General features: G+C 46.7%; 1 protein-coding gene across 1 annotated transcript in view; it reads right to left on the bottom strand.

The window, feature by feature from the left end:
* CTNND2 (catenin delta 2) overlaps positions 1-12,847 on the bottom strand; it is a 1,090,646-nt gene that overhangs the window by 138,141 nt on the left and 939,658 nt on the right. Inside the window, 1 exon segment of the mRNA XM_070357848.1 lies at positions 9,691-9,876. Within this exon segment, the coding sequence (XP_070213949.1) occupies positions 9,691-9,876 (186 nt within the window).

Genomic DNA, 12,847 nt, shown 5'->3' with positions numbered 1-12,847 from the left:
CCCCAAGTCATCCTGATAGTACCAGCTGGAACGCTAGTCAAGCTCACGTTGAATTCTCTCTGCTCCTCACTTCTCATTCACATTTAGGAATAACTCACCCCATAACCTGCCTTTTCAAGGGGCTCTGTCCCTGACTTGCCACCTTCCTTCACGTAGTCCTGTAGTCTTGTTGGTTTATATCTTTGGTGATACATCCCTCAAAGACTGTCTAATATAGTGGTTTTCAACTAGGGTGATTTTAATACCCAAGGGGACAACTGGAAATGTCTGGAGACACTTCTGGTTGTCACAACTAGGAAAAGGGGTGCAACTGATTGGTGTCTACTGGGTAGAACCAGGGATGCTGGTAATCATCCCACAGGGCCCAGGACTGTCCCATAACAGGGAACTGCCAGCATGCTCAGTCGCTCAGTCATGTCTGACTCTTTGCAACCCCAAGGACTGTGAGCCTCCAGGCTCCTCTATCTGTGCGATTCTCCAGGCAAGAACACTGGAATGGGCTGCCATTTCCTTCTCCAGGGGATCTTCCTGACACAGGGATCCAAACCATGTTTCTTGCAACTTCTGCATTGGCAGGCAGATTCTTTGCCACAGAGCCACCTGGGAAACCTCACAACAGGGAACCACCCCGGCTCCTAATGTGAACAGTGTCAAGGCTGAGACACCCAGATCTAGTCTGAAAGACAGAGTATTGACTGATGGCGTGGAGTACTGAATGATAAAATGTAAATAGAGACCAAACAAGACACCAAGAATAGAGAGTTGAGTCTGTAACGTCACTGAGAGTGGACGAGCAGCATTTCTGGGTGATGGGATCTGTTGTATATGGGAGGCGTGTAAGGAGAAGCATCTCAGTCATTCATGGGGAGCGGCAAAGGTCAGTCACCGCACAAAAATGCAGAGCCGTGATCCTGGCGGGCGCATACGATTTAGTGCTTTGAGGACATGGAATATCGTGTCTTGAGTCACCAAGCTCTGGCATATGGTGAGGTGACAGCAGAGTGAGACCACACTGCCACCAACCGTGAGGGGTAAGCGGCAGCTGAAATCAGCAGATGGTTGGAAAGGAAATGGCATTAAGCCGCAAACGGGAAAGTATGGTTACTGAGAAGGGAATGAAAACCACCTGGAAGAAAGAGAAACAACCTGGGATATTAGGAAACGAGGACTTAAAAGCATCAAGAATGTCACAAAGGGCAGATCCATCACGTGATGACAAAGCAAATCACAAGGAGCTCACACTGGCACTGGCATCCGGAGTGATGAAGACAACTTTTGGCTTATGTACCCAAAGCCTTAAAAGCATTCTCTGGTCTCGATGTTTCACTTTCAAGATTTTATCCTTGAGAAGTGATTAAGGATGTAGGCAAGACTTAAAGCTACATGGACGTTTACTGCAGTTTACATTAGTTAAACTTTGGAAGCAATCTAATTTCCTGACCATCAGAGACTGGCTCATACAACATGGTAGACCCCTATACTGGAATTCTTGGTAGCCCTTCCACATTCTAGGACTCAGACAATAAAGAATCTGCCTGCAATGCAGGAGATACACAAGACACGGGTTTGAGCCCTGGGTCGGGGAGATCCCCTGGAGTAGGAAACGGCAACCCATTCCAGTATTCTTGCCTGGAGACTTCCAAGGACAGAGGAGCCTGCCAGGCTATAATCCATGGGCTTGCAGAGCTGGACATGACTGAGCAACGAACACTTTCCAGCTTCTGGTGCAGATGACTATTTACTGGCAAGGAGAGAGGTCTTGCAGAGCCAAATGATAACATGTTTATAGCGGCACACAGAGTGAGGCAGGGTGAGGCTGGGTGGGCACCGTGCCCACATCTGTTCTTCCCTTCAGTGGTGTGCCAGTCATCCGGATGCAGGGAATCAGGGGCACACTGCAGTGTACACGCATGCCTTCTCTGTCGTGTCCAACTCTTTGAACCCCATGGACTGTAGCCCACCAGACTCCTCTGTCCATGGGATTCTCTAGGCAAGAAGACTGGAGTGGATTGACATTTCCTCCTCCAGGGGATCCTCCTGACTCAGGGATAGAACCCGGGTCTCCTGCATTGCAGGCAGATTCTTTATCGTCTGAGCCACCAGGGAAGCCCTACTTAAAATTTAAGTAAGTTTAAAAATTCAAATTTCCAATATACTGATTTAAACCAGCAATAAAATTCATTATTGTGTTTTAGGACATTGATCTCTATGTAGTCTCAGAGCCTCATTCCTGAGCCAACAGTATCCATGTGGCACAGTGGGTTACAGTTGAGGCTCTTGAGGTGACCCCAGATACAACGTCCTGAAACTCCAAGGAAACCCTTCAGGGGAGGGGATTCCATGGCACCTAATCCCATTCATGTGTGTCACACGCTGACACCTTCAGAACTGAGCATTTTGTCATCTGGCGTGATTGAAGTACTGCTTTTCCAGGGGCACTCTGAGATACAGACATATATACTTATTGACATGAATTGTAAATGCTCAGATGATTATCCTGATCTAGAACGTTCTTGAGGGCTGGTGGTGAGTGCAGAGTCAGAATGTAATAAAACGCGGCACTGCTCCTGGATGGGCTTCCCGGGTGGCATTAGCAGTTAAGAACCCACCTGCCAATGCAAGAGACATAAGAGACCCAGGTTTGAACCCTGGGTTGGGAAGATTCCCTGGAGGAGAGCCTGGCAACCCACTCTAGTACTCTTGCCTGGAGAAACCTCATGGACAGAGGAGCCTGGTGGGTTACAGTCCATAGGGTCACAAAGAGTTGGATCCGAGTGAAGCGACCGAGCACGCGTGACCCTGGAGAGGAGGGAAGTTTGGGGGAGAATGGATACATGTATATGTATGACTGAGTCCCTTCGCTGTCCACCTGAAACTGTCACAATATTGTTAACTGGCTATACTCCGATACAACACGAAGGTTTTAAACAAGTAAAATAGAACATAGCACTGCCAAGAAAGCTGAGGAACAGCTTGAATCGCAAATGGAAACTTAAAGGCTATGGACTCGTGCCCACGGAGGGACGCAAAAATCAATCAATAAAAAGGGCTATGGAGTACTCCTTTCTTACAGCAGCCCTGGAAGGCGCAGTGTCCTGAGAACACTGAGGAGGCAGGGACCAGTGACAGCTATGAACAGTCACCGGGAACAGCCCCACAGCAAGAGCTAGAGGCCCCTCTGGACCACAGATCGACTGCCCCTCGGCACAGCTGGTGCTGGCCATGGAAAGAAGACCCACACAGTCCTTCCCCTTAGGAAATTCTCTCTTGAGGAGATCCACTGCTGTAAATGACTCATGATGTGAAAAGCCTTGGAGGAGGTAAACAGAACCATGTAGATGTAGATTAGAGAGCGATGCACTTATCTTTGGTAGAAGTCCTGAGAGCATGGAGGTAGCCTTTCACCTGGTTTTGAAGGATGATTCTCCAGAAGGGGAAGGAGGGAAGAGGACAGAGGAGCAGCACAGGCGGAAGCTGGGAGCCTGGCCTGTGGGGTGTTGGGATGGGCCAGGAAAGTGTGTGGGGGAAAGGCCGTGGGCTTCTGCTGCGTGCGTGCTAAATTACTCAGTCGTGTCTGATTGTGCCACCCCACGAACAGTAGCCCGCCAGGCTCCTCTGTCCATGGGATTCTCAGGCAAGAATACTGGAGTGGGTTGCCATTTCCTTCTCCAGGGGATCTTCCCGACCCAGGAATCGAACCCAGGTCTCTTATGTCTCCTGCGTTGGCAGGTGGGTTCTTTACCACTAGTGCCACCTGGGAAGCCCAGGTTTCTGCTGAGAGTGAAAGTGAAGTCACTCAGTCGTGTCTGATTCTTTGCGACCCCATGGACTATTGCCTACAAGGTTCCTCCTCCATGGAATTTTCCAGGCGAGAGTACTGGAGTACGTTGCCATTTCCTTCTCCAGGGGATCTTCCCGACCCAGGGATCAAACCCGGGTCTCCCGCGTTGCAGGCAGATACTTTTACCGTCTGAGCCACCAGGGAAGCTCCCTGGTTTCTACTGAGACATATCTATTATCATGGAAGAAGTAAGGGGCCTTAGAGGCTTTACACAGAAGCCCATTACTATTGCTTTTGTGACTATCAAGCTGATATCTTAAGTAAAACTTACCACTAATCTATGCATTTGGCATCAACAACCTGCTAAGTTGCTTCACTTGTGTCCGACTCTGTGCGACCCCATAGACGGCGGCCTACCAGGCTCCCCCGTCCCTGGGATTCTCCAGGCAAGAACACTGGAGTGGGTTGCCATTTCCTTCTCCAATTCATGAAAGGGAAAAGTGAAAGTGAAGTCGCTCAGTTGTGTCCGACTCTTCTCGACCCCATGGTCTGCAGCCTACCAGGCTCCTCCGTCCATGGGATTTTCCAGGCAAGAGTACTGGAGTGGGGTGCCATTGCCTTCTCCAATCAACAACCTAGGAAAGAGGTAAAAAGACTAATAATACAGGAAGTCCCCTATCTACCAACCTTCAAGTTGGTAGAACTTACAAGAACTTTCAAAGACGTGAATGTGCGTTTGCAAGTCCAATCACATCAGGAGTAAGTGAAACTGCCGCTGGCCCTCCATCTCCGATGGCTGTTGCTCCTTCAGTTTTAGCAGCTCCCACCTCCTTTCCATCCACCAGTTAGTAACTCTTCTTGCCTGTTCACTCGATGCCAGCCCCTGTATGCCAGCTGTTGTACTGTTACTACTGTACTTTTCAAAGTACTGTATTATGGGATTAAAAATGATTTATTTTTGTGTTTGCTTTTTATGTGTTATTTATGTGAAAAGTATTATAAACCTATTATAGTGCAGTACTGTATGGCCAATTGTGTTAGTTGGAGGGCCAGGCTAACTTTGTTGGACTTACGAACAAACTGGACTTATGAACAAACTGGACTGAACGAATGTGCTCTCAGAACAGAATTTGTTTGTATATAGGGAACTTACTGTGTACTCTTAACTTGACCTCAGCTCTCTAAACAAAGATTATCAGGAGAGAGAGAACGCCTACCATATAAAAATGCTGGGTCAGAATCCTCTTTGAATCTAACAGGTTTATATCCCCACCCATGTGGATACATATATGTCCATGTGAACTAAAACATTCACAGGTGACTTCAGCAGAAGGGAGCTGCTGAGTTCTAGGGGATCTTGCTTGTTTTCCTCTGTGGATTTCTCAGGACTCACGCAAGCTCACACAGAGCAGGCCTTGGCGGCTCAGGTCTGCTCTGGCCAGCTGCCCGGGCTATCCGGTTACCTCTAATCCATGTTTGAGCACCACTGATCCCCGGACACCATCGTAGGAACCTTGGCCATATCCCAAATGGAAAAACAAACAAACAAAAATGCTTATTTTTACAAAAGGTGGAAAAGTAGAAAAATCAATCTTGACCTACTTAGATGGTCAAGAATCTGTTTGCAATGCAGGAGACCTTGGTTCCATCCCTGGGTTGGGAAGATCCCCTGGAGAAGGGAATGGCAACCCACTCCAGTGTTCTTGCCTGAGAATTCCATGGACAGAGGATCCTGGCAGGCTACAGCCAATGGGGTTGCACAGAGTTGGACACGACTGAAGTGAATAGGCACACACACTTCCCTGGACCTCAGCCTTCAGAGGGTTGCCACCCTGCCCCGCTGTGCCAGGTTGCTGGCAGGAAATCCTGCCAGAGGCAGGGAGGACCCTGCTGAGTGAGATGTGTCTCTCGGCACACGACATACACACTGCTTTGGGGGAAGTTCTACTTACAAAGAGTTTCCAGAGAAACTAACAATTTCTTATAATTTAGCAATAGGCACTGAGCACAAAATCAGAAAGTAATGAATTTGCAATGTCCTTTTGGACTGAAATATGATGCATCAAAGCTTCCTTGGTGGTTCAGTGGTAAAGAACCCTGCCTACCAAGGCAGGGAATGCTGGTTCAATCCCTGGGTCTGGAAGATCCCCAGGAAAAGGAAATGGTACCCACTCCAGTACTCTTGTCTGAAGAATTTCATGGACAGAGGAGCCTGGTGGGCTATAGTCCATGGGGTCGCCAAGAGCTGGACAGGACTGAGTGACACTTTCAATTTATGCCTCTCTGAGGCATCTTAAATTTAAGAGAACATATGAATTTGCACAAACAAACACTGACTTGGTCAGTTAGTGTCTTTTTGGATTTTATTTTTTTCAATAATATTTGAAAAGATTACAAATGTAATGCCTATCGTAGAAAATTTACAAATACATAAGTAGGAGAAGAGTCCGTCAGTATCTTTTGCCTTTGATGTTACTGCATTTTTTCTAGAAACACATATTTTTTTGTACATGCATGCATTTTATATTTGCCTGTGCCATAGTTTTACTAAATTGGCCAGGTTTTATCTACATATATCTGTGTCTACATACACACCTGCTGTTACATTTCTTTCTTCACTTTGTATTACACACTTTCTCTAATCACTTTCTATTCTTTAAAACCTGACTTTATGAGCAGTAGAGATTCCAAACGATGCATTATATCTGATCATTTTATAGCCATAAAGCTAGAATTCTATCTGTTTACATCCTTGTTAAACTTGATATTGTATTTTCTGGCACTTCAAAATATTTTTGTATTATGTAGGAGCACAGTTTGAAAGAAAACCTTTTGAAAAACTATCATTTGGTTGAAGTAACTTTGAAGCCTCTTTATAAACAACAAAGTTCCTTTGTATTTTAACTTACGATGGTTTCAGCAAAACTTTCTTAAAGAAATTCTTTGCTCCCCCACCTTAAAAGAATATTGTAAGAAGAACAATTAAACTGTATAGATTTTCATTTAGACTTCTGGAAAAAATCATTACGATTCAATTAATCATTTTAGCTTCCTCAACTTAGGAAAGAATCACTGATCTCATAAATTACAATGTGAAGTCCAGCATCCTAAGGTGGAAATTCACACACCATAACGTTCCATGGAAGCAGCTACCATCATGGAAGAAGGGCTGTGTCTTGGGATGATGTTCGTGAATGTTCCATTCTGACCCCTGGCTTCTCTGGCCCTGTCAGCTACACCCGCACACCTTAGCAGAGTTGGGGAAAGGGTTTGGTGTCAGGGCAGAATCTTACTAAACGCACACCAGTGCAGCCATGGAAGCCATCAGAGGAATGTGCTTCAAAATCCAAGCCACAGACTAGAGGGAAAACCTGGAAGTCCAGGTGAATTTAACCTTCAGTTTTTCTCCCTTTCCTTTTTCCTTCCTTCCTTCTTCTCTCTCTTTCCCTCCATCACTCCCATACTCTCTTTCTTCTTTCTTTTTCTCTCTTTTTTCCCCTCTCACTCAACCCCCCTTTCCCCCCACCTCTTTCTCTTTCTTTCTCTCTCTCCCTCTCTTTCTCCTCTTTCTCTCTCTTTCTTCTTGGCCAAGGCTAACATCATATTACTGTGTGTGTGTGCTTAGTCGTGTCCATCTGTTTTGTAACTCTATGGACTGTAGCCTGCCAGGATCCTTTGTCCATGGGATTTCCCAGGCATGAATACTGGAGTGTGTTGCCATTTCCTTCTCCAGGAGATCTTCCTGACCCAGGGATTGAACCCATGTCTCTTACATCTCCTCCATTGGCAGAATGACTCTTTACCACTGCACCACCTGGGAGGCATATTATTGGACTTTCACAAATTGGATTTCCAGAGTTGCCTGGGCCCATCCATCCCAGAGGTTCTGAGTCATTAGGGTGCATGTAAGACTCAGGTGATAATGACCACAGGGCAGATTGGAGACCACTATATTCTCACACGTAGGCTTTTCTTCCTTTCTTTCGGCTTTACTAAGCTTGCTTCCCAGGGTAAAGCGGTGTAGGGACTGGGCCCCATGATATACAGTGCCTCAAAGGAAACCAAGAGAAGAACCCATACACCTTTGGCCGTCTTTAACTTATTTGATACTGAACATGTTCAGAACTCATCATGGCCTGGTGCCCAGAAGTACCAGGTGGAATAGATAACTGAAGTGCCTGACATCCCTTCATATAACACCTGTACATGGTAGGTGCTGGCCGACTGGTTCATTCCCCCGGTGGGAGAGTTCTAAGCGGTTGAATTAAGAACCCCAGCTCAGAGACTTCCCTGGTGATCCAGTGCTTAAGAATCTGCCTGGCAATGCAGGGCACATGGGTTTGATTCTTGGTTGGGGAACTAAGATCCCACATGCCGCGAGGCAACTAAGCTCGCGCACTCCAACTACTGAGCCTGTGCTCTGGAGACTGCAGGCTGCAACTAAGACCTGACCCGAGGCAGATAAATAAATACTACATTTTTTTTTTTTTAAAGATCCACCATTCAATCCTCCCAAAAGGCAAAAGCTCCTGCGAATCAGGGAGAGATGCAAGACACAGAACACTGACCCAGGACAGGAGAAAGAGCAGCGCTGGGGGTTTGCTTCTCGGAGTGGAAGGTCACAGTCAAAGACAATGAGCCTGCGTCTCCTAAATTACAGGGAAGTTTAAACGGGAACACACAGTTACAGAAGCTGTAGAAGGACCTGGAGCAGCCCTCAGGGACCGCAAACAGCTCGGGAACCGGAGCCTACAGAGATGCTAATGCTGACACATTTGGGTTACATGTAGGAATTATATTTCAAGATGCATTTCCATTAATCCTGACTCAATAAAATAGTTCCTTTAACACTCAAAGTAAAACAATTTCAAAAACAGTTTAGAAAATAGCATGCTGTGATCTAAACAGATATTTTTGCATATTTATTTTGATTAAAAATCTGGCAAGGGGGTATACTGGGGATTCCGTTCTACTTTCTCAGTCATCCACTCCTGAGAACACTCAGATCTTGGGTCCATAGGACCCTGAGGAGCTGGAGATATGACCACAGTGTCCAGGGCGAGGTTGGGAACATGACCACGGTGTCAGAGGAGACGGGAAACCTCAGTAGCAGGGGTTTCCAGAAACTACAGGATGGGTGCTTTTTCACATTACTCCCTTATTTGGGGGCCTGGTGGGTGAGGGGTTCTGCCTCCCAGAGGGGCTCCCAGAAGAGGGGTAGAAGCCTTTCTGATGCTGTCAAGGCTGACAGTCATAGCCCATGGGCCTTTACTGCAGGGCAAGCAACCGACTTACAGCTGGCCGAGGTAAAGGCCATTTCATTTTAGAGAGGTCTCTCCAGCTGGAGAGCTTTCTGAGTTCATCAGAATTGTCCCCCAAGGTCCAGCTTCTAATGTCATTCTGTTTGGAAGGGCTATGAATCACTCCATTTCCCACCAATGAGTGCAAGACTGCATATCCAAAAGTTCCCCAAAGAGCTATAAAATATGTTGGGTTTTTGTGCCTCTCTCCTCAGCTTCCCTTCTCAGACCACACCTATTCTGTGTAACTGTTCCACCTGCAAGGCGCCCGCCTGAAGACCTCAATAGATGTGTGAATCGACACAGAAGAATCTGCGCCTGCATCTGACTTGACTCTCTGAGCTGGCAACTCAGAGCCTGCCCAGGACTCAAGGGCCTCTTCCTCTTTTTGAAATTTCCTATCTTGGCTTGGCTGGAGAACATGAGGGGAGTCATTTAATGCTCCACTGTCTCAGCTGTGAAATCCCCAAGGGAAAACGGTGCAGCTGCATGAGTGATTTGACCGTGTGCTAGAATCACAGAGCTCTGTACCTGCAGACACAGACCAAACAGCCATGCTGTAATTAGGGGAGGGGATAATTGCATGCAGCTGCGAGTCACCAATATCACCTGATCTTGGGATTTCTTTTTCTTCTTCTTCTTTCCCCAGCACCCGGAACTCTCCGCATCTTTGCCATTGGCCTCACCACAGAGCAGCCCATCCAGCTCATCGGTGCCCATGTGCTGTCCCTGAGACGTTTCTGCTGCCAGCCGGTACGAAAGATTCCTTAAAATGCACACACAGTTTTCAACGGTCTGGAGAATAAAAACAAAAACCAAAACAAAACAAAAAATGAGGAATGAACAAAAACTAACCATTACTCCTCCACTCGCAAAGGCCATCCATCTTCACACAGACGTTTTTTTCTTTGGATGCATTTAACCGCGGCTCCTAAAGGCTCCCTTGACAGCCACAATAGAAAGAATTTAGAGAAGCTTGGAAAAGTCTGAAGATCTTTCCTCACCTCAAAGAAACCACTTAGCAATAAGAGTTCCTGATAAACAGCTACCGTTGTTGACTGAAATTCACTTGTGAGCAAGAAAGAACTCATATCCAGATGTGGCCCCAGGTGGTGTCCACTTACAGACAACAGCCATCTGGGGACTAAGGCTCAGAACCATTGACAGCAAGGATAATTGGATTTGCGTTAGCTCTGAGAGGGTGTCACTTACATTTACTATCTACCAGGGCACTTTCTTAGTGAGGGGCAGGGGAGCCCGGCATGCTGATGTCCATGGGGTTACAAACAGCTGGACACGACTCAGTGACTGAACAACAAGGGTACTTTCTGGGAGGAATACAGGGCAAGGGGTGCAAACCAGGCTTATTCCAGGCAAGCCAGCTTCTGTGGTCACCTGGGGACATGTATGTTTCCAACCTACTGATTTTCTTCAAGATTGCTGGTGCTCCTATTTCCTAAGCACAAGAGCTAAGCAGTGATTAGGGACGTGGGAAGAGCTGGACATCTGTAGAACTCTAGGTCTCTGACTATTGGACATGTGACTTGGACAATCCACCCATAACCTCCTCTGTAAGATGGTCAAAGTAGCGGCCAATAGGCTGCTGTGTGGATTAGGGGAATTAGAGAATATATCTGTGATAGGCAGAATAAAGCTCTCTGCTCCAAAGATGTCCACATTTGGAACATGTGAATACATTAGGTTGTGGGACGGAGGGCATTGAGGGTACTCCTTGGTGGATCTTTGGATGGCAGATTATCCTGGATTGTCCAGGTGGGCCCATGGAGTCATGAGGGTCCTGTGAGCGAGAGAGGGAGGCAGAGAGAGTGAAACTGTGTGAGAAGGATGGGATCTGGCATTGTTGGCGTTAGAGATGGTGGAAGGGGCCATGAGCCAAGGAATGTGGGAGCCTCTAGAAGCTGTTAAAGACAAGGAAACAGATGCTTCCTTACAGTTGCCAGAAGGAATGCAGCCCTGTCGACACCTTGATTTTACCCCAACAAGACCCATTCTGGGGACTTCCCTGGTGCTCTAGTCTGATCCCTGCTTGAGACTTCACCTTCCAATGCCGGGGCTGTGAGTTTGATCCCTGGTGAGGGAGCAAAGATCCTACATGCTTCTCAGCCAAAAAAAGAAACAAAACAAAACATAAAACAGAAGCAATATTAAAACAAATTCAATAAAGACTTTAAAAATGGTCCACATTTAAAAAAAGGAAAAGAAAAGAAAAAGAGAGACCATTCTGGACTTCTAAAATGGTAGGATGATAAGTTTGTGTTTCTTAAATTTATTTTTGGCTGTGCTGGGTCTTCGTGAATGCATGGGCTTTCTCAAGTTGCAACAAGTGGGGGCTACTGTCGAGTTGCAGGGCACGGGCTTTTCCGTGTGGGGGCCTCTCTTGTGGAGCACAGGCTCTAGGTACAGGCTTCGGCAGTTGTGCCTCCCGGCTACAGAGCACCCGCTCGATAGTTACACACAGGCTTAGCTGTTCCTCGGCATGGGGGATCTTTCTGGACCCGGGATCGAACAGTGTCTCCTGCATAGGCGGGTGGAGTCTTTACCACGGAGCCATCAGGGAAGCCCAGGTTTGTGTTTCTAAAATACCATGTTTGTGGCCATTTGCTATAGGAGCAACAGGAAACTAACCCAATATGTATGCACCGAGAAGAGTTCCTGGCACACAGCAAGTGCTATACAAGGATTTATATCACCAACAAAGGTGGAGACGGTCCCTCTGTGGAATGCGCAGAGCTTGTGACCTAGAGCTAATGGGACTGTGATGGAGTCTTGGCTCCACTGTTTAATGAGCCACGTGACCCTGATCAAAGTGCTGAATCTCTTAGGGCTTCGATTTCCTCCCAAAGTCCCCACTGCCACGTTGGAGATGAAGTCTCAACATATAAATCTTGGAGGAATCAAACATTTAGTCTGGGGCATCAACCTTTTGACCTTTGTTCTGGATTTGAGGAACTGAGGGAAGAGGGGGCGGAAAATACCCAATTTTCAGAAATTTTTTTTCCTGTTTTAATTGAAAAATCCATTTTTTTTCTCCTTCTTAAATATTCATTTATTTATTTGGCTGTGTGGGGTCTTGGTTGTGCACACAGGATCCTCGCTGTGGTGTGTGAGGCTGTGAAGTATGGGGCTCAGCATTTTCAGCTTGAGAGCTTAGATCCCCCTTGGCATGGGGGTCTTAGTTTCCCAACCGGGGAACAAACCCGAGTCCTCTGCACTGCAAGGTGGAGTCTTAACCACTAGACCACCAGGGAAGTCCCCCCAATTTTTATAAAGGACAAAATAATGGTGGAAAGTGAAACTGAAAGTCGCTCAGTCGTGTCTGACTCTTTGCGACCCCATGGACTACACAGTCCATGGAATTCTCCAGGCCAGAATACCAGAGTGGGTTGCCTTTCCCTTCTCCAGAGGACATTCCCAACCGAGGGATCAAACCCAGGTCTCCTCCATTGCAGGAGGATTCTTTACCAGCTGATCCACCAGGGAAGCCCAACTAAGTTTTACTATTTTTTTAAGCTTAAGCATTACTTTGACTTATAGTTGATTTACAAGGTCATGTTAGTTTCAGGTGTCCAAAATCTGAAAAAGAAGAGGTGTTTTCTTTTTAAAAGTATGCCAAGTTGCCTGTCACTTTTCAGGCACCAACTACATGACAGCCAGCATTCAAGGAAAGGAAAATGGTTCCATTTTAGAGACGAGGAAATGAGGTCTGAGGCTGTTGGTAACTCAGCCCACTCACCCCCATAGACTA

Source organism: Bos mutus, chromosome 20, assembly GCF_027580195.1.
Source record: "Bos mutus isolate GX-2022 chromosome 20, NWIPB_WYAK_1.1, whole genome shotgun sequence".
Taxonomy (NCBI): domain Eukaryota; kingdom Metazoa; phylum Chordata; class Mammalia; order Artiodactyla; family Bovidae; genus Bos; species Bos mutus.
Note: the sequence above shows the minus strand (reverse complement) of the source record. Positions and strands in the feature narration are given on the sequence as shown.